Genomic DNA, 25480 nt, shown 5'->3' with positions numbered 1-25480 from the left:
GAGTCAGCAGGTGTCATTGCATAAAATGGCAACATTCAAGTAAACACACTGATCCAACAGCAGCCAACCTTTAGTCCAAATATAATTTACTGGGGGGGGGGGGGAGGAAGGAACACTTTACAGCAAGAACAGCAGAGATAGATGTTTTTTTCTGTCTGTGTGTGAAATGACGTAATCCAGAACGGGCTCAACTCAAGAGTGCAATTATGCAGATAGAAGCTTTTTAAATACAGTTGTCTAACCTCCAGAACCAGTTGGATTTTAAAGCCTATCTACAAAAAGACTGAGGATTACAACAGTAGTGAGGAACCGCTGTCACCTCAGTGATTTAAGGCAAGCTGTTAGCAGGACTCGTGTTTGCGCTCCTTTCACCTATTGTCTCACACCCTCCTCTTGACTACATGCCCACACAGACAGTGCAAGAAGTCACACCCCAAACACAGCCCTCAAACTGGAAGAAGAATCTTGTAGCAACAGTTGCTACCGCATAGCATCTAGGTGAGACTCGCAGTGACAGTAACTGTGTTGTCATTTTCTTTGGGGGAGGAAAGCAAAGGACGCGGACGCATTGCATGAAGAAGCGACTCCACCCAACTGCATTAATGAATACAACTGAGCACTGAATCCACTCCGGCATCTCCAAGAAACTCAAGACCTCTCCAGCTTCACTGAAGCATAAGGGTATTGTCCTGAGCAAAAGTCTGACCTCAGGGAGGACAAGGATGGGCATAGTCCTTGCATTTCCGCAGCTCCCATCTTTGCTGGGTGTCACAGGCCCAGCCCAACGGAACAAAACACAGCATTTTTCATCAAAAGAAAAATACGCTTATGGCACTGCATCAGATGGGCTCCTCAAGTTTCTCAAGGGCAAATGAAAAGGCTGACGGGGAGCAGCTGCTTCATCGTCCGTTTATTGTCAGTACAGGCAGCCCAGCCAGGGAAGAGGATGTGCGATGCCAAAAGCCCCTGAGCCACATGCCACGTAGCTCCAGTCGGTCACTCTGTTGCACTCCAAAACCAGCACCCAGGAGGACCGACACTCTTGCCTGCAGCTTGACTTGGCTCCCCTTCAAAGGGTCAATTGCATGCAGGTTAAAAGCAGTATACCAAAAAGTATGGCAAAAAGGTAATACTTAACTCGGGTCAATTAAAAAAAATAGATTACTCATCCAGGCATAAAATCCTGGGAGAAAAGGATGGTAACCTTAAACTATTCAAGTCTAAGAATAAGAGGTAGCGATACCTATGTACTTCATGGTGAAGGAGTTGCAGCTTTCTGTCTTACAATCTCATGTATTTCACTTCAGCTGACAAAATAAAATCAAAGATTCTTCAATAGTCCAGAGAGAAAGTTTTAACACTGGTGGTTTTGTTTGCACACAATAAAATTCAAGCAGACACTTCACTTTCAATACTTATTTGAAAACAGTATTTAAGTTTTTGCTGTATATTGAAACACTTAACCTGAAGAATTTTGAGTTTCAGGTTAAGCATCTTCCTCTAGAATAGGAAAGACTAAATTGACATGCACGCATTTTGAGCGGAGTGAGCTCAAGGGAAGAACGGGGCACCCAGTTTACTAAGGATCTTCTAAAAATGGATCACACTGCAGAACACAAGGCTGTGAGACCCAGAAGCTCACAATGACTATTATTTGCCGATGAATGGGAATGACGTAACCTCAGCCAACAAGTTACATCAGCACTGAGGTGGCTATTAACTACATGGTGTTTGCTGGGGTTTTTTCAGAAACAAGGCTTAGAACTGGAAGGAAGATGCTTACACTGACAGTGTCATGAAAAAACTAAGGTCGCTAGTCAGTGCGTGGCCATGCCTGGGAACCACAGGTGACAGCCTAGCGCCTGTCCTGGGATCCACAGGTCCTTCAGGCCCTGACAGACATACAAGAAGTGAAATAAAAGTCAGGGAGGCAAAGCTGCAGCTGCCCCCAGCACTCCAACCCACCCTCAGCTGACAACCACCCCGCCCTCGGGAAGAGAGGCTGCACCTATCTGTGACCAAACCCGAGTCACTCCCTTCGGCAGAGCAGGGTGAACTTGTTTCACGGTCTTACATGTGCTTCGCTGAGGAGCTGCGGTGGCTCAGAGGCTGATTCACCAGCGGATCTGCTGGGCCAGTCTGGGGAAGCCAGCGCTCCTCCTGGGGCCAACCGACCTGCCACAGGCTGCAGCTGCCTGCTTTTATGCCACCTGCCACACCTTCACTTACTACTCCCGTGGTTCTTTCACTACAATTGCACAGTATTAAAAAGCTATAATTCTCCATACGGAATAGCACCAGCAGCAAGTAAACTCACAATTCAGCGTTCAATTAATTTCCTCGGTCACGTTTTATGGCTAACCACGGGCAGAATCTTTCAAATTCTTACTTGAATCAATGAATAAATCTTTGACCTCAGAAACACACCCACACAAGTAAAAATTAGCACAACTGAGCCTCCAGCTGATCTGGGAGCCAAATTTTGAAGGTGTTGCAAACTATAGTATGGTGCAGGTGGTAAGTGTTTTATTCCTGGGGAGTAAAGTTTACAGGAATTGTATTTCTTTGCGTATAAGGGAAAGCAATAAAATGCCACAGAGTGTGGACGTCAGACCAGTTTTTCCAGTATATTACTAAAACTATCTATATAATTATCTATAATTGTTTATCCCAAGTTGCAGCAGATTCACCACATGCATCAAGTTTTCTAATGCATACTCTAATTTTTAAAAAATTAAATAGTTGCAATGGTTTCAAGGATTCCATCGGCATTACTGCCCACTGCAGTCCTGTGCCCTACACAATAAAGGTTTAAATTATATAAAAATGAAGAGTGAATGTATTTGGCCTGTTCCACAGATATTCACAGTTTAACCACTAAACAAGCATATTTTCAGAGGTTCCAATATTGTTAAAGACTTCTCAGAAAACACGTAAAAAAAAACCAGTCCCACACAGGTACACCAGCGTTACAGAGTACTGTCTATTCTTGTTTACGAGCATAAAATCACCAGGCAATCCAAGGGAAGGTCTGACGCCCTCTCTCACTTTCAGCACTGTCAAAGAGTTGTACCTTCAGCTCCTGGTTCAGGGGTGTAAAACTGATACGGGTGTGGCTTGTGTTCTGTAAATGGTAATTAAGAAACTGAAGTTAGACTAAAAATAGACGGTACTTTGCTAGATAGATCATTTGGCTATTTTTGCAAATATTCTCCCCAACGGTAGTTGCTCCTGCAAGGCTGGGAGCAGCGGAACAAGAGCAGGGCTGTCCTCTCATCCTGAAAGCATAGGAGTTCAGCCACAGAGAATTGTACGTCCCTTCCCCAACAGGAAAAATGGTTTTTCCCTTCCAGTATATTCACCACCACCATATTTAAAAAGAAGCTGTATTACATTTGATGTATTAAAATGGGCTGAGATTTGATGTGCTACAAACCCATTTCCTTACTGCAATCCACATTCAGACCATAAGATGAACACCTTCCTTAAAGAGCTCTGTCCCTCATCCTTTGGAGCTGCTGCACGTTAGTGTACAAATCAGTAGCAGCCACTGCCACGACTGTGTGCGCACGTGCACGCGCTGCCTATGGATCTGAATAGCGAGCTTTCACACTCTGGACATTCTAAATTCCCTCTAGGAAAAAAAAAAAAAGAAGTGATGAACAAAGCATGTAATAGCTGAATGAACAAGCAGTCTCGAACTTTAAATACAGTCTTCATTTACTATCAAATCCATCTCCATTTGGAACTTTTGCTAACAAAGTAACCTCTCCTGGGGAATTTTTGTTTCTTTTTTTTTTTAAAAAAAGAATAGCACCGGCAAAAATCTTACCATAAATTAAATTACACCAGCACAAGTGCTTTGGCCTGCTTTGCTAAACAAATCAGAACAAGGTTTTGCTGCCCCACAGTGCTTGTGCCATGGTAGCTGGGAAGGTTACAGTAGCAAGGACAAAGCTTTGGGTATATTTGCCCATAATATAACAAGTTCAGGGCTCCTCTCCTGCAAACGGACAGACTCCGCTGCATCTAGAACGGCATTTGTTTTCCACAGCTTAACACGTCTCCTAGCAAGAGCCTGCAGAAGCAGCATGGACCAAACTCTTCTTTTATTAGATGAGAGAGATGCTATCTGTGGCTTACGGGTTTGTTTTCTGAAAAGTTTTCAATACCCACATTTTGTTGGTGATTTATGATCTCAGACCCAAGCTACTGCATAGGCTGCACACCAGCAAAGCCAGTGACAGGATTCAGGCAGATCCTCCTCCTCTCTCTGCTCACCCCTCTGGGGCACAGCAGAGATGCAAAGCATGCCATCCTGGATCCAGCAACAACCACATCACTTACAACTGTTTCCCTTTAGCTTTAAAATCTCAGTATCACCAAAGCCATTAGATGCTATGGATGACTGTCCAGGGTTTGTTTTTTTTGTTTGTTTTGTTTTCTTTTTTTTTTTTAATTGAAGCTGGTTTGTGATCCTGAAATGCAAGCTCTGAAAATAAAAGGTGTGCAATGGAAGTGTATCAAATTCATTAAGCCAATACTTGGCTCTGTAGAAAGCCTTGGCAATCATCCCTTTTACCCAAAGGTGTAAAAAAGTTGACATACTGAAATTAAAAAAGGTAGCATCAATAACCAAAAAAGTTTCAACCAATGTTAATAAAACTCCCTTTAAGTCACAACAGTTTCAACAAGCAAATAGTCCCAATACAGGCATTGTAAAATAATAAATTGTCTCCTATCCAAATATTATCAAATCAGTCTAAAAATGACTCATCTACACTGTTGTCATTAAGAACACATTAAGAATTCACTTTGTCATCAGATGCCGATATCGTTGCTCCAGAAAGTGTGGAGTATTAACTGCAATTTAGCAATTAAACATAGGTTTTAAAAAATTGGTTCATCAATATTAATGCAAAAGATAGTTCCTTACACAGAAGTACTGTGCTTGCCAGACAAGTAAGATAATACTTTAGGTATAAATCAAACAAATTAAAGCAGAATTATACCACAGTTTTCCTTGAAGATTTAGGGTTTGCGTGTTGCTTCTGCCAATGTTTAGGAAACTTAAGAAGCAGAACCTTTGGTTCTTTTAGTCAAGTAAAAATATTCTCGTGTAACCACAAAAATACAACTTCCAGAGAAAATGGAAGTCCATCAAAAAGTCCGCTTTCAATAAAACTGAGGTAGTACTGCTCTTTTATTATGTGATGTGTAAGAGATTTAGATACAAATCATCATCTACCACTCAGTTGACTGACAGGTACAGTAATTTTATAAAACAATCCCAACATTTACTTTGAAACTCCAAAAAAACAGAATGATCTGGACTCATTCACTAAGAGTTAGCTTCAAATGGGAATTAGCCATATCACAAAAAGCTGTCGCTTATGTTGGACTTTAGAGCCTTATTACCCAGGGGATTAATGCATTTATAGTTAACAGTTAACACTGCTGTTCATCTTGGTATAAAACCTTAAAGTTATTACAGCCTAAAATTTCAACAATGTAAACAGCACTACACGCAGTACAGACCTGCCCTGACAGATGTAGTATGAAAAACTTAATCTGGCACTGTATAATTTAGCAATGTTAATTTAACCTAACTAAAAAGATCTACATTGTGCAAGAAATATCAGACTTACTTATACTAATCTGAAGTCTTAAAAAAACCCCAAAAATGCTTAACTTGTAGCCAGGGTCAAATATTTCAGGGCAAGAATAAAAGGAATAACCAAAATTAAGAAAGTGCCTAAAACATGATACAGCATTTTAGAGCCCTTTCAAAGACAAGGCAGAAAAAGGTGTAAAGTAGAAAAATCTGGAGCCTCGGTTACTTCCAGAAACATCCAGAGTTTACATTTTATGAAGGGCAATAGGCTGGTTTTGTCACTGCCACTTCAATGCTGCTAAGTCTGTTCCTCCGCACACAGGCCCTCTGTGTCCGAAGATGCAATACATTTGGTTTCCTCTTCCTTTTTCCTTCGCTCCATTTCCCACTCCACAAAGGTATCGAAGAGACTCGGCCAGGCCTCGTCTTCGCTGTAGTTGCTAAGGTCCGGTCCAATCACCTGAGTAAAATTTAGAAACATGTTCCACGTGTCCCGGGAGATTCCCTTGATTCCTGAGGGGTTCTCAATGAGGAAATGTAACCACTGGTCCAAAATGGGGGGCTTGTTTTGAGTGAAGACTAGTTTCCAAAGGGCAATGGCTATTTCCCGATGTAGTGACCTCTGTCCTTCTTCAGAGTCCAGGCCGAACTGAAAGGTGAAACGATAGAGATCCTTGAATTTGTCTTCCTGCTTGGCTTCATTTAAGAGGCTGGGGAACCTTGCACAAATGCCGTCAATGCTGTCCGCGTTTATTGCTTTACAGCCTTCAAAAAACTCCTTCCTGTTAAGCAAGAGAAGAGAAATTAGTGCGAGTGCTTACCACTGACCGAACACTTCCCATCTCTCTTCAGCTAGGCCATAGCAGAAGAGGGTTATCTGGACAAGACACGGTGCGCTCTCAGCCCATGTGGCACTAAAAACTCGGCAGCAATGGGAGCTATTGGAAGGGGAGACACTTCCACAAAATCTTTCACAGCCTGTGGAACCACAGACGCAGACACCACTCAGATCTGCTGAGGCACTCTTAGCACTCAAAAGAGATTTTGCTGTCTGGCTTTCTGACTGCTCGATAATACCACATCCACTGCCTTTCACAATAAAAAGTGAGTAAAATTTACCACAGAAGAAATGCCACATGTTTGAAAACACAATTTATGCACTGAAGTGCCATATATAAACCCGCTTGATTCAATATCGTCCACACCTAAACGCCTGTGCTCTGGGGGAGCTGTTCTCAAAGGACAGAGAGAGCAGTTCACTGGTGGCTTTCCTGTGGTTTTTGGTTGCTCTTCTAGCCTGCAAAATAAAAAGGGTGCCAACAGCGACGGTCAGCAAGGCACCTGCTGAGAGAGTGGGAGAAAGCATAGCCTCACACATCAAAGGCTGCAACGCAACCTATAGACACTGTTCAAAGCACTGGTCCTATACTAATTAGCCCACTAATAATCTGGCCAAGCGGGTAGATGGTTAGCTCTGATAGCTCTAATGTTCACAAGCAAGCATTACAAACAGCCAATATTAACCACGGCCAGCAGATTCTTTAGTGGGATGAGCTGGAGGGAAGAGATGAGATGGGGCAGAGCTCAGAAGAACAGAAGACCTCACGGCTCTCCTTGATGCAAGCAGTGAATCAGCATCCGTATAACGGAGTGTGCCACTAAACAAAAGGTAACCTCTCGCCACTAGATTTGCCCCTCTCACCAAGAAAATAAAAACTACGTTAACAAAACTCATGGTAGTTCTGCAGCATCACAGACACTATTTGCAATTCCTTTACCATGTCAGCAAATACCTGCGCCATCAGCCTCTAGTAAATCCACATTTGCATTCCAGAGTAACTCATCCATTTGACACACCCCCACATCCACGGATTCTGAAGATGCTGGAAAAGCTATCTGTGTTCAGTGCGCAGCAGAGGCTTGGTTCAAGGCTCAGAACACCAATGTAATTTTGGAAGTTATAAGCAGAGTAAAAAGAGGCAGCATTATTCAATCCAATCTAGATAGATCAAAAAATAAAACATGGGTTTTCTCTCAGAAAGTCCTTGTAGGAAGCCTTTACCCGCTCTTACCTGGCTATTGATAATCAAGGTTGGGGGGACGTTGTACTTCTGGGTTTGGTTTCAGTTTTTTTTCTGGTAAATTTTAGCAGTTCTGCTACTTCCTCAAGCATCGCGCGTGCTATAAGCCTGCTGACTGACCTCTTGTCCAGAAGGACAGACAGCACTTGTCAATCAGTATGAAACAGCTACCGCTTTCAAAAACCTTGTGTTACCTTCCCTCTTTATGCTTTATCGGGATTACTGCAGATAAAAATCTACAGAATCTCACCACCCTGTTCATCATTTGCAGCATGATGTCCAAACCCACATTTTTGGTTCTGAAACCCCCTTACACAAGGCTTACTTTCTGCAGCGGTAAGAACTGATGTGATCAGAATGCAAGTGTTACAAGAAATAAGTAAGAGAAGACAGTGAGGCTGTCTCTCCAACATACAGATGACAGGATAGACTTTAACATATGAAAATAATTACAAGTTCCACAAGAACTAACCTTGTAAATTTGCACATGGTAGCAGCCTGGAATTTCCAAGCCAAAACTAGCACTTTAAATTCAGTGGGATCAACACAGAGGTCATTGCAAAATCGTTCCATTCCTTCTTCCAGTATGGCATCTTCCCGTTCATCCTTATACCTCCTAAATAACTCCCCAATCCTTTGGAGCGAAGATTCTTCTGCACTGGTAACAGAGTCTTTCTTTGTATCTCCAGAAAACGTTGGGGGCTGACTAGACTCTACAGCAGCGTCCGTTTTCTTTGTCCCATTCACAAGTATATCTCCCGAAGACTTCCCACAAGCTGAACCATGGTCATCTTTGTGGATTGCACTTCTCTTACTATGTGACTTGCTGCCGGATTCCCTTTCCCCATTTTTGCTGCCAAGGGTAGAAGAAGGATTCTTGCACTTCGTGACACACTGGCCCATGATGTTGCAAGCCCCGCTTCTAGAGTGGTCCCCTTGCTGTCGGACACCCTGGCAGCTGCTCTTCAACACATCTCACCATGCCATTAGCGGCAGTCAACTAACCTGAAAAACAGTTTCAGAGTCAAATCACTGTTTCTCCACAAAGAATATTGTAAATATTAAGTGTGGGATAACATTCACCAGTAAGAGACCGACTTCAGGATATTTAAGTTTTGCATACTGAAAAGGAGCAGTGTACAGAAGGTTGGTATATGCCATAAATTTCAGGCAATTTCAGGCTGTTTTACCTAGAAATCAATGCAGCTCACTCAGTGGCTGCAGTATACTAACGGGCCCTAATAAAGGAAATTCCTAAAATTCTTACTGTAACATAAGTTACAAAGAGGTTGATTCACGTACAGCCTTCATCAAGACAGACTGCTCTAACCCAGAAATATTTTAAAGGAAATGGTTTTTAAAAGTATACCCACATTTTATATATAGAATATAAAGCAGTGAAAAAAAAGGGACGTAGGACACACACACACACACACACGACACTGAAGGACAGTCTGGCAGAGACTTAAACATTAGATTTAGACTGTACCTTCAGCAAAAAGGCAAAAGGAGTTTTGGGGGGTGTTTGAGGTTTTGTGTGTGTGTATGTGGTGAGTTTGTTTTTCTTAACAGAGCTCGGAGTCCAGATTTTTTTGTTCTTAAAACATACATAGAACATGTCTGCAGAAAGGAGGCAACGCTCTTTCCACTTTTCGTGGAAAATGGTGTTTAGGAATTATTCATTATTTCAAGTGGGCTCCTCCCTTCAGGTAAGGAGACAGACGGGGGAGAGGGCCTTTTTAATGAAACTCAGACAGAAACATGCAGATAAATAGCAATTCCAGTTCAGTCTTTTTTTAAATAAAATAAAAATTAAAATGCCAAAGCTATCATGGCTTGTTTTTATAAATCACAATGTTACAGCCTCGCATATTTGGAAAAGATATTTTAACCACAGAGAAGGTTTCTTGAATTTTCTGCATTAAAACACAACAAACTCTCTGACACTATCCTATCAGCATGCAGCCATGCCGAGGACAGTCCATTTCTCAGAAAAATCAACTCCAAGAAAGCAACTGCTTATCATATTCCTCCATTACCCACTTATTTGCATTTCATCTGCACTGTCAGTTAGGCAAAAGCTTCAAACATAAAAATAGGGTTTGCCTTGTCTTTGTTTACTACTTCCAGGTTACAGAATTACAGCAAGAAACAAGAGAGATAAAAATGAAAAACTAAGAAATAAAATAAATGTCAGGTCAGTTTATCTGTGTTCTCTCTTGGGTAAAGCGAGACCAAACCCCTGTTTTAAGCTGTAAACCAACTTGGAACAACAGCACCAAGTGCAGGTGAATTCTCCAGAAATTAGGATTACAAACAAACTTTCTCTCAGTCATTATACCCGTTTTAGCAAAACAGCAGGTATGCAGTTCCAGATGCAAAGAAAATATGGTTTTGCCAGTACAACTACAACAATCAAGATGCCAGTTTCAACTACCTGGCCTCAATTCCCCTCCCCACTCCCATAACCCACAAACAAAACAAACAAAAACATATCTTTCAGCTGCAGAAGGAACAAACGTGTGGTAGGTCCTTTCATCAAACTGCTTTAACAATGAAATTTGTAGCATTGTTTTCAATTGGCAAGTAAAGTTCAATTTAATGTATTCACTAATGATTTCTTATTAATTTGCATTTTAAAAGCATTGATTAAAATACACATTTCCACATAAACAACCCAAAAGACAATTTCACCGGTCCTTAGAACTTCACAGCTCTTTGTGAACTGCAGAGTACAGTCCAGCACAGGTTCCTGTGCTGCCGTGCATCTAAGCAACATCTTCTCCAGTCTACCCCCGTTATTTTTTCATTACACCAAAACAGACAGGATATTATTAAGGAGCATGAACTACTGCTTAGTGATTAACCTCAGACAGCAGCTTTTCTCACCCGCCTTTAAACTCGCCAGAATTCAGCTGCTCAATCTACACTAATTTTTGCTCTCCCACCAGTTTCCAAAGGCAGCCAGTGCTAGTTTGGCTAAGCCTTTCTTCAGAGAGAAGAATGCATGTAAGGAATAGAATAAAAAAAATCCTGAGCAAAAAACCCCTCGTATTAGAGTTTAAAGAGGGGTTTAGCAAGTTTGTAAAACTCTCTGCTCAAGCACATAACAGCAATTATTAGCTGCTGGGGATTCGGAACAGCTTTTCCCTATGGGCAGGTTAAAGAATAGCTGCCTATTAGTGAATGGTACTTTCCACTAAAGTAGCTGGTAGCAGTCAAATCACAAGCAGAATACAATGGACAGAGATAATCCAATTTTAGTAATCCGAATTTAAAGTTAAAAGGACAGTTTGCAAGTCCAACTTAAATACTCTCTCCATAAATTTTCCTACCTCAAGTGATTCACGCTGTCACACATCCGAAGCAACAGCTTGTATTAAAGATGATAATTTAATATGCAAGTCTACAAAGTGACATCACCAGCATGATGAGATAGACAGGGTTTATTATCACTTGCCGTTGTAAAAACACAACGTCACAATACATACAGGGAAGGTTATCCAGCATTACTAAACATCTGTATGTGAGGAAGTGCCCTGACAGCTGCTTCCAAAAGCCACTGGAGAGCATAGTAACATTAACCCATGGAGTGCAAGTTAACCACAGCCCCCCCAGTGTACCCCTCTAACAAACATTTTCTGTACTCCAACCTACTTGCCTTGGAAGGAGCTGCCTGCTGCTCCTGAACAGCCACTGCCTGGGCTCTGCTAGCACTGCTCTTCTCTGCAGTAAGAGTTCTTCCTTCCTCCTCCCAGCTGAGAAGGATTTCAGAGCACAATCCTACTCGTTATGAACAAACACCAGAAGCTGAAGTACAGTTGCTGCAATTCCTCACTTTTCTACTACATGAAACTTGATGCCACACACCAGATACTTTGAAGCATTCTACCCCAAAAATAGCAAAACCAGCTTGGGAAAAAAAAAAAGAGAAAAAGTCAGACTGCATCCACTGGCAATCACGCATGTATCTGGTTTTGCAAGAGACAAGTCTTTTGGGGCTCCATCAGTTACCCTTTTATAAAATGCCTCCACTGAGCTGGATCCACTTCACTTACCAGTCACCTCCGCTTCCTACATGACTCAGGTTTCAAGGCATGAAAGGAACAAGAGACTCGGAAGGAGATAGAAACAAGTGGGAGAACTCGGCCCCTTTGTCACGGAAGGCTGGAAAGAGGATCCAGTTGCAGCATCAGGGGCTGCACTGAGCTCACTGTTCAAGGAGTATGAAAAAGCACTCTCGGGAAAGTGAACAGAGCTACTCATTTAACTGTAGAGCAAAGCAAATGTCACCTCTAGGTCATGCCAATTACAGTTAAGTGAGCACAAGGACATGCAGGGCTATTCCTCCCAGCTGGACTGGGATCTACAAGTATAAAGTTCTTTCATCCCCAAAGGTTATACCGAATTGGTGGCAAAGCACCAATTCCCAAAAGGATCAGTTCCCAAGAGCAAAATTACTGTAACAGGCTTGTACAGCGTAACAGTGAGACACAAAAGGCAGTGCTAGCCACTAGTTTTGCCATTCCACTAAAAAGATGAAAATTCAGGGCTAAGGTTGGAACGTACTCAGTGGTACAGGCAGGATGCAGTCCTCCTAACGAAGTTTGATTACTCAGACAAGTATTGAGCAATAACCTACAGTAAATATGATTCACGAAGATGCCTTGAGCCCATCTTCCACATCACAGGAACTGCAAAGCAGACAGCAACAACGATGTTCTCTGGGCCTTTCTAAAGGGCAGTAAGCAACTGGAAACACAGGAAGACTGGTACTGGCAACCACAGCCAGTTAAAAGAAAGGCAACCCCTAAGAACAAAGGATGTGTAGAACCGCATTGCCCAATACATAAAACGGAAAACTTAGAGGATTGGAAAGGCCTTGTCAATGCTTGGGTGGACACTTTCAGGGGGACGGGGCAGTTGCTGGGGGTTTTGTGGTTTGGGGTTTTTTTTTGTTGTTTTGTTTTGTGTTTTGGTGGTTTAGGGTTGGGGAGGGGGGTAAGTGCTGTACGGAAATTAGTTTTTCCTCATTTTCAAATGACCAGATCAGGCATAACCCAAGATTCGAAGTGAACAAAACAACAAAGTGGCTTAGTAATAACTCTCTTTCTTACAAGCACACAGTGGCACAATTGAAAACAGCAGAACGGAGGTGGGGGAGAGTTGGCATGTAGAGAGGAGATGCAAAAGAATAACCCTGTATTTTTCTTTAGTGACAAACATTATTGTAGTAATACAAATTATTGGATACATCCGGAGAATAACAAAACACAGCCAAGCATTATGTCCTTTAATAAAGTATTGCATCAGAAGGTATTTACAATGAGTTTTAAAAAAAGGGGGAGGGCACAGCTTAGCCAATGATTAAATCCCTTCCCAAGCAGCAGTTCATTAGCTAAGCCAAAGACAAAATTGCTAGAGCTTAACTAAGCCTCAACCCAGACTCAAATTTCACAAACACCTGAGCATAGTCTGTAAGAATTTTACAGATATTCACTGTGCATTAGCTAGCTTGTAGTGGACAGGAACACAAAACTTCTAAAATATCTGAGAGTAGAGAACAGTACCATGAGTGTCCCGTCTTTTTTTGAGGCCTGAACAGGCACACGCAGCTTTCCATTGGAAAAGCACGAGAGGATCATTGCAACTGCTGACCAGAAGCAATCGCTGATCTAACAGTTGATGCTGGGCAAGTGATCTCTTAAGCAAACATCTAATACTTACATAGTTTCAGCTGCACAGGGAATCATTCCACTAGATTTCACAGCCTCCTTCGGGCCACATGAAATGCTGTTAAGACAAAAGACGACACAAATCTTTACATTTAGAAGAGTCTATATAAACCATAAAACATACCAAATCGCTCAGAAGCCACTACGCATTTAATAAAACACTTCATAGCCAAAATCCATTTGTCCAAAGAGTAATTTCATAAAACTACTTCACTTTTATACTTACTAAGTAGCAACAACACCACTAACTCTGCATTGTCATATAAAGTATAGACCAGGTACTGGACACAACAGACAAGTTCAAATGTTTGTTAGGAGTAAACACACACTTCCTGATACTTTTATGGCTTTCAGTGGGGAGAGTTAATTCCTCATTTCACGCACTCAAAGCAAAACAGAGGACATGCTATCATTGTCAATGCATGTCAGCTAAGCGGCTGTTGAATCTGTGAATGCCAGACAGCTGCTACCTAGCAAAGCATACTTCATGTCCAGAAAGTAATTCTCTTTTTTCATTCTCTAGCACATTCTTTTCCATGTTTGTTTTCCCATGCTCAGTTGAGTTGGCTCAGCTTCACTTCTCTTACATTCCCAGCTCTACTATACAACTAAGAAGCTCTGAAAAGACAGACAAAGGTATGTCTGGTTTGTGTAGCAAAAGCTACAACTGCAGCACCTAGTCAACACCTCTGTCTGCATTCGATCTAGAAAACAAAAACCAAGCAAGCTCTGGCAAAGCTCCTCTGTTCTATCATACTAACAGAAACACTAAGACGTCGTGGTTTTACAGCTCTTGGTACATTTAGGGAGCGGACAAGTGATCAAAAGCTGTCTTTCTGCACACTTACTTTTTACATGAGACCTACTTCTTGGTTCTACTTGTTCAGTGCTTTCTTCAGTAGAAAGTAGGGAATGGATGTAGAAAGATAACAATGAAACAAGTTCTTATTACACCTGCCCAATTCCATGTAAGTTCTTTTCCCTGATCTTGGGTACTATATGCAGAGTAGGACAAATCTGAGCAAGAAATAAAACCTAGTTCAGATGCAAGGTTTTAGAAAGGTGTAAGCCCATGGAAACAGGCATCCAAAACACTTCAAAACCCCTGTGGGGTGGTACTTCTGCCCGTAACAGACACATAGAGCTAAACCTTATCTCTGCTGAACCCCTTTTAGGCATTTACTTCTCAGATGGATATTCTAAAAAGTCTACTTTATTCTGGATTTACATCCTCCACTTCCAAACCTCATCTTCCACACAAACAACAATCCTTTTGCTCCTCTGATGGCTTCATAGTTCTTTTAGCATACAATCCTGCCGAAAGGGCCGCCCCGTGTGGCTGCACAGCCACCAGCCAGCTTAAATGAGTTCGGGAACAGAGGAGTTGCCACTACTCTTGCGGTGGAAAGACTAGCTTGGATTTCTTTCCATTTGACCATAGCATTCCATGAATTTCAAGAATTTAAGAAAACGTAACATCTGGCACTTCTATGTTATTTAGTTGCAGGGGGCCAAAAGAAATTAACTCCTTTTATAAATCATCAGAGGAGGAAAGAAGAGACAGGAGGGACAGGACACTGTGCAGCCTCATCAAAGGAGCCTGCTTGAACAGAGAAGCAATCTTACACTTCACATTTTGAAAAAACATTGTCCTAGCAACTTTATGCAACAAATGAACTGCTTTTCAAACAGATTAGTATTTCTTTGGAAGAAATCTATGATCAAACAAATCCACATTTCCAGCTGATTACTGGACATACGGGAAGCAACCACTTCAAGTTCAAAAGAAGCCCTACCCAGCGACAGTCAAACTTTTTCAGGTTGTCTGAAGTAGTTTCCACGTTGGCTGACCTGCGCACACAGTGTCTGGAGCCAGAAATTTTAACAACTGTTAGAACCACCAGCTACAATTCTCCCCGCATTCTTAGTTTTATTCTACCAAGTTGCCCATTTCACCATTTTTTAAATTTTAATGCAGCAGCAAGTCTAAACTTCTGTGACAACACCATTATGGGATGTGGAATAAAAAGTCAATGAGCTAGCAGTTCAAAAACAAGCTCTTCAAGTCTGGACTTAAAAGCTATCATAGTACAGCAATATGTTGTGGCTGACTTCATCCTAAATCACACAAGGCAACTAGTGGCAGGGGTGGAAAGAAGCATCAACACTTCCATGACACAGGTTTTAATTCAGTCCTTGGGTCAGGCTCACAAGGTACAGCCGTACGCTAGGATCACCAAGCGCCCCTCCTTGCTGGCCTGGGAGGAGCACCATGCTACAGTAACTCGGAAAACAGCCTGCATCATTTGTTAGCAATCCCACTCAGTGGTCCCCCGGGGAAATAAGTGTGCACCCTCAGGATTACGGAGACCTTTGTTTTGCTCACCTGCCACTTTCTGCACCTGTGTCTGACTTCCCTTGTGACTCTGGCTCTCCTGAGCACTGATGCACAGAGGATCACACTGCAGTGCCAAAGTTGCTATTGCCCTCAACACTCATCCTCAACAGCTTTTTTAGGGGCCAGAGCCAAGTGTTCTCACAAAAGGCAACTTTCCTTTTCTGTGGAGAATCAGAGAAGAATTGGTGATATCATTTCCCTCTTCAGCCTGCAGAAATCGAGAGGATCAACTCTGCACGTGGAAGATTTTACTTCACAGTGAAGAGTTTTATACTACAGCAAAGCACTCGGTGCGTAAGTTAGTACATAAACAAACCTTTAGTCAGCAAAGCCATCATACTACAGGAACTGCTTATTTCAAGTCAACCTGCAATGAAACCTCCTCAGCAAAAGCGCTCCAACTCCAGCACAGAGGGCACACTCTGGGCTTCTACTAGCCCAGAAGACACCTCCCCACATCCCTAACCAAGCACTGCGCTAGCACCAGTCTGTCACACAGCCCTGCTCAGCGTCTCTACCGCGGAAATATATTTATGCAAAGTTACTTAAGAGGAAGTCTCGAAGCAGGAAAGTCCTGCTGCAATTAGTTAAAGTGAATTATTAGTTTGTCAGGCTTCCTGAGTTCCAGGCACCTTCCAATGAACTAAAACCAGGTTATGATTTTGGAGACATACAGATGGGAACTGTCAATCTGTTTCAAATCAGGATAACACACTACTTCTGATTAACCTTGCTTTGAGCTTTGGAAACTAATCAGAGTATTCAGAAATCCGATCAAACTGGGTAAAGTCTGTCTCTACAGAACAGACCTGTAGCACAGTAGAAGATAGATTTATGGACTCTTTAAGGATTTTTTTTTTTTTTATGGACTCTTGAAAAGCCAAACCCATGCAGGGTTTTGGCTGTCACTTGAGAGAAGGCTAAACACCAGCGGATGGGAAAACCAAGAGGTTACTGGCCCAAATTCACCTACACCAGAAGCATGAGTACTTTGTCACAAATTAGACATGAACTTCTTTGAGAAAGACCATATTGGAAAGGCTTAACTTGTTTAGAAGGGAAGAGAGGGCTAGGTAGAAAAAAAAAATATTGAAGTAACAATAGATTCAGAAACTGCTTCACCATGTCTACAGACCATAACGCTGGGCCAGCTCTCAGTGCAAAAAGCCAGAGCTATAACCAAACCTCTTCCTAGGAGAAGCCACACAGTCACCAAAAAATAGGTAAAAGTCTCTCACACAAGTTCATCTCAACATGGTGTGCTGTCATGGCAAGCCCAGCACACCACAGGGGATTTTTCCACTCAAGACCGTGCAGAAGAAACCTGCTTGCAGCACTCTTGAAAAGCATCCTACAGAGACACAGGGCACAACACACTTCATGTTCAAACTGCAACAAGTAGTCTTACAATGAGAGGGAAAGAAGAGAGTGAAGGCACCTTACTACTTTTTCTCATGGAAGACACATCCGTTAAGCAAGCTTCCGTAGCATGTACACATGCACCATCCTCAAATCCATCCCCTTCTTGTACACTCTCTAACCACACAATACCTTACTTAGTGACTACTCCTCATTGTCTTTTCCATTCGGCCCCATTAAAAAGTTTTAAATCCTTTCCTATTATGTGCTTCATCTAACTCTATTAGATGGGTACCATGATTTATTAGGATTATTGTATTTGCACAGAGTGAACCCAAGTCCAGTTAGCTAAATGGCATATAATCTTAGAAGGGAGCCTTCATGTGCTTCTGTAATGGAAATAAATTAATGAACTAATTCACACAGCAGCAGTACTTGCTTGGAGAAGTCTATTTAGGCTATGAGCAAGACAACAGGCGGAGGCAAAATCAAGACAAACAACACAGCTGTTCAAGATTACACTATTACCTTTCAGTAAAGCTGAAACTGGAACCCCAACCAGATTCCATCCGATTCCCTACCTCATAAGTACTTAGACATGAATAAACTTGTTTTTTTCAGTGCAGGTAACTCAAACCCTGGATGCGTTTGAACCTATCCCCTTCAAAAAGCAGTCAGCCACTGAGCAATTCACCTCCATCTCTTCAAAAACTATCAGTCTTACCTCTTTACCCCGAGATCCTCATCCAAAAGGCCACACAACCCAAGGTTCAGCACTTACAAAAAAGTAAATCATCATCTCATGAGGGTTTTTTGTGAGTTTTTTTCCCCATTTAATGTGCAAAGGGTTATAAAAGAACTCAGTATTTTTCCAGGGGACACTGTAACTTCTGCACAGCATGACAGACCTTTAGCACCTCAGTAAGTATTATGAATAATTTAAGCATTGAGGGGAAGAGCCTCTGTACTCAGACACAAGTCATATCTCTACAGCAAAACTGCAGAATATGGAGCCAACAGAAACGATGATCCTCAGATATTTGACACAGATGCATCCTGCTGTAAGCTTCTGAAAGTAGCTGCACTACGAATATTTATTCTATTCTGTCTCAGTCAATTCCGTAAACTAATCTACTGAAACCTGCAACTATCCTGTAGCCAAACCAGAATAACACTGAAAAACCACCTTGGTCTACAAACTGTTCTGCAATGGAAAAAAACATTTACTTTTAAACTGAGCTAAGTGTGCAGAGATTTTCTTTTCCACTGAGTTCAGCTAGCAGGCTCCACCTCGAAGCTGCCAAAGCACCTTCACGCATTACCTTAGGCTGAACAGAAGACAGGCAGATATCAAGTGATTCCTGTAATAACAAGTTATGCTTTAAATTAATTGTAATAAGTGAAAAACTTTATATTTCTTACCACTCCCAACAGTGGAGAAAACCACACTAATCACAGGAAAGAAAAAAGTCCTGCAAGCAGCTCTAGTTAACATTGTCTCGTCCCCAGCACATTTCAAAACAGCTGGGAGAACTGGGACCCATACGGCTGCCTAACGGGGCAGTAAAGGGACAAGTCTAAAGACAAGAGCCAGACCACCTCGTAAGATCATTTCTGGCAGCAGATGCTCATAAGGAGTTTACAGAAGGCCCGCTACCCATCTCAGTCAGTGTAACACAGTTTACAGGCTGCCAGCCAAAAGAATCCCTCATTTCATGCAGTTGTGTAGGAAGTTCATTACCAGCTGACCATGCAAATACTGGAATCGTATTTAAGTTACGTACAAAGAATTGTTCTAAGTGAAAGGACTGACATCTGAAAGTGCCTTAAGAGCATATCATTGCATTTTTGAACTGACTACAGGTTTTAAAGCAGACAATACACAGAGCCACCTGTAGAGACCCTGGTTTTCTCTACTGATTCGAGTCCTGACTTCCCTACTGCAGTGAATGACTAGAACACTTTACACTGTACAAAGGATGCTGCAGTATTTAGATGCTAACTGTATTCCAAAGGAGCTCCTCTGAGTACTTGATCTTAGGTAATCAGTTGTAACGAAGCCCCTCAGCAATCCTTGAGAAAGCTGGTGGCAGCTTCAACCAACACACTCATTTTGTTAATGTTTTCAGGTACCCTTGATTTCACCTGATGTCTTGCGTCTCACAAGAGACTCAAGGTTTGTAAGTATCTATCCTGTGCTTCATGAGACATAATCACTGACTCCAAGCACAGGTAACCCTGCTTGAAGCTGGTACACATCAGGCCTTTGGCATTCCCAAACCGCCCATTTATGTGCTGATCCAGACTACTCGAGGCCTTCTGTACAGACTCGTTCATAATGAAAATATTGAACAGTCAGCATATGGCCAAAACCAAGTTCTAGGACATTCGTGTTTGGGAGCCTATTACTAAGTGACACATCTCTCCTAATTACGGGCAGTAAAATGATTTTTCTCCTTCTCTTTCAATTTTAGAACAAAAAGATAAGACAGGCCAGATTAGATGTTTCAAAGTTGCAGAAAGAAGAGTTGTATTACACCAAAAATATTCAGAGTAAGAACTAAAAACTGTCATTGTCTGCTACTACATGGATGCAAAAATAAGACTGGTATTTTTCAGGCACACATAATCCTTCTGGTTTAAAAAACACTTCTGATTACTAAACAGGAAAAGCAAGACAATAACTATGACTGTAGGACTGTCTTTGGCAGTCTGACTTTCTGGGAATAACCAATTGCGACAGGAGGTCAGTAACAGTATTCTCACATTTTGCTAAGTAAGTTTTGTCTTTCACAAAACACATTGCACAGACAGAACAGCATTTGTAACTATTCTTTCTGAGACACCAGAAGATTATACTAGGTCATTCTCTTCACTGGAACTCTGCCTCACCACCTATGCTTTTGTGCTCTCTACAGTATTCCTACTTCTATGAACAAGGTTTTTACACAACAAAGCAGTCCCCTAACTGTTACTCTTTTAGTAACAAAACACTGCAATTAAATAAACTTTACCTAAAATCCTGATTTTTATGCTTCCTTCAAGATGCAGAACTTTGGGCTTGAGAGCTGCCCCCAAGACACACAGATGAAATGGAGACATAATGAGTTTAAATGGGTTAGCTGTCAGATTATCTTTTAGGCAAGATGATTTGATTCACTTTCTCTTCCTCTATTTGCTCTGGTTAACACTGATCTAACACTATTTCGTTCTGAGATCAGAATGAAAAAGGATCACCCAACTGTCACACCAAAGCCACATGTAACAGGGAAAGCCTCCTTAAGTCACCAAAAAGAATACTGGCATTTGTGGGAGAGAAAGCAGAGCTCCTCTTTGCTTTGCCAACACCATCACTGCTGGGGCACTCGGACAGCCAGTTACCAAGAGCTGAGAAGTTCCACACCTTCTCCAGAAAGGGTGAAGTCAAGGTACAAGTGAACGATGGGAACACCTCTGCAAGGCTTGGCTTTTTCTGATCACTCCCTGGGAAGGCTTCAGCCCAGATCTGTAATTACCTGACTCAAACCAGAGTCAAAAGAAAGGAGGGGAGGAAGAAAAAAGAGATAGCTGACTGTTTCAAAAGACAAACTTGAGGAAACCTCCCTGTATAGAAGACACCAAGAAAACTAGCACAGACAGTTTACTCACATGGTATGTTTATGGGGGTAAATTGCAGGTGGCTCTTTACGAGAAGGCAACATTTGCCTTGAACATTTGCCATGAAATTACCATTGTTTCAAGTCAAGTTGCTATGTCATTACTGCTGAATAAGTTAGAGTCAAGCATACAATTAATCCATGTCACCAATGCAGATAATCTGCAAAACAGTACAGTCATTTAATCTAGTATTTTCAAAAGGAGGAAAGGAGAAGAGACAAAAGAAATTATTAGACTACCAGTAACCAGAAGACAAAACCTATTAGTCAGAGGCAAATAAAGGAAAGGAAGCCAGCCAGATAAGATGCATACCCCTAGGGAGAAGCAGCCTGAGAGAAGGAGCCAAGTTGGGGAATTCTGATGAAGGCTGTTAAGGGGTCCCCCCTTATCTTCTTTTGACTCCCAAGTCCCTCAAGTGTTTACAGATTGTTCTTTCAGTCTCCAAAAATTCGGGCTACCAATTTTCAGATCCTTTCTTTTTAAGAATGAGGATGAAAGAAAGGACTGCTTTGCTAACATCCCTTGCCTTTGCTTTTACAGTCTTTTCTTACTCAGAGCAGTTTTCCTGTTACACTAGTCACTACAGACTCATGTGTCTAATGGAACAATAACATTGTTTCTGCGCTTTCCAAGTTCTTACAAACTGCCAAAACCCCACCACTATGGATTCTACAGCACTCCAAAGCTCTATATTAAATTTACCAACACTTCCCTAAAAACAATAAAGAAATCCAAGTGCTACACTGTGGGACAGGTCTGAGTAAGTACTTGGGGACTCACACATCATTTTCTGCCAGGAAGAAATGCAAGTTTAGAAGAGAATCCCCCATTCTTCCATCCTCTTTCCATCTACTCTAATATTCCCCTACCCTAACACACATACATACAATATACAGAATCTTTTCCTGCTCCTTCGGCTGAACCAAGCCTCTTCCTCGCCCACACATAAATCTGTCAGAACAAGCCCCTTTGTCCAGGAGGTCTGGCAGTCCCTCCTGCTCAATACATACTTCACCAGCTTCTGAGAAGGTCTTCCAAAAGAGCTTCCCAAAGCCTTCTCTCCAAGCCACCCTTTTAGGTCTGATCACCTGATCCCCTTCTTTTTAATACAGCCCACACCAAATGGAAGCAAGATGTAATTATGAATGAATTTCCACACTCACCAAATTATGAAAGGTACAAGACAAATCAGCTTGAATTTTCTACAAACGTGACAATGTTCAACTCCAAACCAAAGCCAGACACTGTGCACAGAAGGCACCTAACCCAGTCTGAAAGACCCCAGAGGAGATTACAGATCATTTTGCAGGCTGTCAAACTCAAGATGAAAGCAATTTCAAAGCATCACATTGAGCAGCCAAGTAATATCACAGTCGTAAGTTTCCCAACTAATAGTTTTGTGTGATTGTTTAAGGTGTATAATCATACAGCTTGCTATTAGGGAACAATCAGAATTTTAGAAATCATTACAAGAGCTTATATTTGCAGTAAGTTTGTAAAGCCAGTTGTACTTTGTGAATCTGAATTCATTCAACACAGATCACAAGCTCTCCTTTTTCTGCTGATGCGCAGAAACCCTTTGCTTCAGCCTGCGTGCTGCCTTTCATGCAAAGGGCTATGAAGGTTTTCTACAGACCACTAACACACACCTCTGCAGGGATGGCATCAGATTTAAAGACAAAGTACAGAACTGACAAGCACATGAAGCCGGATCTCTTTACTCACACACACAGCCTTAACTAAGGGATTGTGTTTCCTTTTCTGAGGATTATCTTCTACTGGAGAAAGACACATCAGCATTCAGACGAACTTGAGAAACACCAGTACTCAGACATTCTCTCTTCCCATTACTAGCCCAAACAAAACACTAATACTGTAGTTATACATCAGCTGTTTCGCAAAGAAGCTTTTAAACAGACAATAAGAATGCACTTAGAAAAGATGTCTTTTGATCAACTGTTCACCCAAAGAAAGACAGACTCTACAGTAAAACTCCATCTGCCAGTGCGGCAGTTTAGGTGTGTTGTCTATGATGTTCACAAAGGCGAGGCTGTTTTGTGCTTCTTCTTTCTACACATATACCTCTTTCTTGGAACACTTAATCTCTTACTCCTCTAAATGACACGGCAGACATTACCATTAAAAAAAGGTTACCAGCATTAGATCAATGCTGCATTCCGATACTTGGCACCAGACTGCTCAGTTATCAATATAACATTTTGAAGGACAGCATACAAGCAGCGTTAACTATTTAAAAGATAATCAATGATTCTTTCCAGCAACCACAGCACTGACAGGAAAGGCACATTCTTCTAACTAATATTTGCTTGAAATACTGACCACGCCAGCTACAATTTAAGCTGTTACCAGCGGCTCATTAGTACCTCCATGCCCCAAAGAGTGATTAGCGCAGATTGCGGCTCTCAGGGGAAGCGTGAACACACTCAGGAGGAACACAGAGCCGAAGTGAGAAGTGTCTGGGCAAAGGGGGGCTGTTTCGACTACGCGAACTATCTTTGACACGAGAGCTCTACGTTTTCCCTCCCTGCCTTTTTCCTGTGAACGTCAGGAGCCCCTTCAGCCTCACACGTGTACGGGGAGCACGGGAACAAAGCAGCCGATCGCCCCGGCCGTGGGGCTACGGGAGGGCCAGGCCCCGCACCAACGCCTCAGGGTCCCAAACGCCAGAGCCCCCCGAGCGAGGCGCGGCCCGGGCTCAGCGAGACCCCATCGCCGCCCGCCCGGGAGGCTGCGGCTGCCGGCCGGGCACGCCGGTCCCTGCGGCTGGAGCCCCGGAGCGGCCCCGCCGCGAGGGGCCGGTGAGGGTCCCGGCGGCCCCCGGCGAGGCTGCGGGCCTGGCCCCGCCGCCCCCCGCCCGCGGCGGCGCGGACGGGAAGAGACGCGGTCCAATTCACTCACCTCCGCGGCTCCCGGCGAGGCTGCCGCCCCCTCCCCGCATCACTTCCGGGGGTGCCGTCAGCTGGCGGCTGTGACGTCACCGGCGTGCCCGACGCCGCACGCGCGGGGAGGGCAGGGAGGGCAGCGGGGTCGCCGCCTGCCTCGCCCACCGACGCGCGGGGGAGGGGGGAAACCGAGCCCGGCGGGGGCGGCAGCGCCGAAAGGAAGGCGGGAAGCGGCGCCTCGGCAAGCTTCTTCCCGAAGGTAAAGAGGGAGGGTGAAAGGCAGGCGAAGCGATGGGGAGGGGAGAGACTGGAGGCTTGGGGGGGGATTTGCCCGTGCCCTCCTCCCCCCCGCTTCGCGCTGTGGTTCCGCCCGGCCTCGGGGGCAGCGCCGGCCCGGCCGCCAGGGGGCAGAGGGGCGCGCGCGGGCAGCGCCCCCTGGCGGCGGCGCCATCTTGGGGGCTGTGTAGGACGAGGGCTGAGGCGTAGGGGGGAGTGTTGGCGGCCTGTCCTGCCGTCCCCACCGAGGGCACTCTCCCCTGGGGGATGGAGGAGCCCTGCTCCCCTGCCCTGGGTGAGGCAGCGGGCTCCAAAGGCTCATCCGGACACCCTTCAGGAGAGTCCAAACACTGCGCGAGGCATTGTGGGCAGAACTGCCCAATTTGAGTGGGATTTGCACACTTTAGGTCTGAAAATGTAATCTTTTTTTTCAAGACATGCCCCACTATGGTTGTCCAATAGTGACTAAAAATGGTATCCATCAACTTCCTGGGACTTCCTGGGACAAAGTGAAGCGTTTGGCCACTGAAGGTTGATGAAAGTTTGCTAAATGATCCAGAAAACCAAGAAAGAAAGGGGGCAGGGGGGATTGTTTCTCTGCCCGCATTAATATTTATACCTGTTCTTGAGTTTGGGAGCCTTTCCAACTCTGGGAAGTATTTCTGTTCATGCATTCAATTGCATTTGTCTCGAAGCCAAGGTATGAATAAGGCACCTAAATCCATTCTGGGTGTTGTGTCCACGTTGGTGTATTACTGTGTGCTTCTGTGTTATATAAGTCAGGCCATCCGAGGAGAGCCAAGATTTCAGTTTCTCCGCAAAATTTGTTGTGCTGTCTTAAAACCTCTTTTCTCTGCTTGTAAGTAATGGAGAACTAAACGCAAAGGAGGAGAAAATGGTTCTAAATAAATGATAGCATGAGCGACAGGGTTGCACAAGACTAGAGACTGTTTCACATTGCTTTAGAGTTACCTGGACACTGTGTGACTTTAAGGGAAGAGCTAAGAAATCTGGAAAGCTTTTTTTTGTTGTTTCCCCTCCCCCTCTCCACAATCTAAGTCAGGATTTCTGTTCTTCCTGAAGCTACTAGGGCACAGGAGGTGCTCCCAGAGGAAGAGTCTGCACATCCTACTAAATCCAGATAATGCCCTGACCACTTCAGACTGGGTGGAAGTCTGAAGTAACTGCAAACTGTGTGATCAGAAGGGGCTACTTAAAGGTTTCTACTTTCATTTATTCCAATGACCTAATTTTCTGCAATTTCACTTATTTTAAATTATATGTGAAAACCAATAATAAAATCCAAGTCTTTGCTTTTACTATTTGATTATATTCTCTTGGCACGCAGTTTCCTTTTCCTGATCAGAAGACCGCTCCATATGTAAAAGACAGCTTAAAAGAGATCCAAGTTCAGTCAGAAATCTGACCCATGAATAGAATGGCAGAGTTCTTATCCC

General features: G+C 43.2%; 2 protein-coding genes across 6 annotated transcripts in view; one reads left to right on the top strand and one right to left on the bottom strand.

Annotated features, from left to right (window-relative positions):
* Window positions 1–93: 93 nt before the first annotated feature.
* DCUN1D3 (defective in cullin neddylation 1 domain containing 3) lies at window positions 94–23838 on the bottom strand. 3 transcript variants are annotated; one of them, XM_054080373.1, is made up of 4 exons: window positions 23764–23838; window positions 13423–13488; window positions 8168–8700; window positions 94–6396 (listed from the first exon to the last, which is right to left on the bottom strand). In XM_054080373.1, exons 3-4 carry the CDS (start codon window positions 8596–8598, stop codon window positions 5913–5915), a joined length of 915 nt encoding a protein of 304 aa, XP_053936348.1. In that variant the 5' UTR covers window positions 8599–8700; window positions 13423–13488; window positions 23764–23838; the 3' UTR covers window positions 94–5912. The 3 variants fall into 3 exon arrangements, with proteins under 3 accessions (XP_053936348.1, XP_053936350.1, XP_053936349.1); XM_054080375.1 differs by lacking the exon at window positions 23764–23838 and adding an exon at window positions 23185–23491; XM_054080374.1 differs by lacking the exon at window positions 23764–23838 and adding an exon at window positions 15817–16487.
* The window catches only part of LYRM1 (LYR motif containing 1), a 23981-nt gene continuing 22336 nt past the window's right edge, over window positions 23836–25480 (top strand). For 2 of the 3 annotated variants that reach the window (XR_008452399.1, XR_008452400.1), the window contains exon 1: window positions 23836–24006. The gene's annotated coding sequence lies outside the window, so the exon portion shown is untranslated. The remainder of the gene's footprint in view (window positions 24007–25480) is intronic. The other variant, XM_054080383.1, reaches the window with a different exon arrangement.

This window comes from Cuculus canorus, chromosome 15 (assembly GCF_017976375.1).
Source record: "Cuculus canorus isolate bCucCan1 chromosome 15, bCucCan1.pri, whole genome shotgun sequence".
In the NCBI taxonomy this organism is placed as follows: domain Eukaryota; kingdom Metazoa; phylum Chordata; class Aves; order Cuculiformes; family Cuculidae; genus Cuculus; species Cuculus canorus.
The sequence above is the reverse complement of the archived record's forward strand: the minus strand, read 5'-3'. Positions and strand labels throughout refer to the sequence as shown.

Bases quoted from the DNA above. Each gene is read 5' to 3' on its own strand.
- DCUN1D3 (XM_054080373.1), bottom strand. From the start codon at position 8,598: ATGGGCCAGTGTGTCACGAAGTGCAAGAATCCTTCTTCTACCCTTGGC. The intron at 6,397-8,167 runs GTTAGTTCTTGT...CTTGCTTAACAG, and splicing joins ACCATGTGCAAATTTACAAG to GAAGGAGTTTTTTGAAGGCT.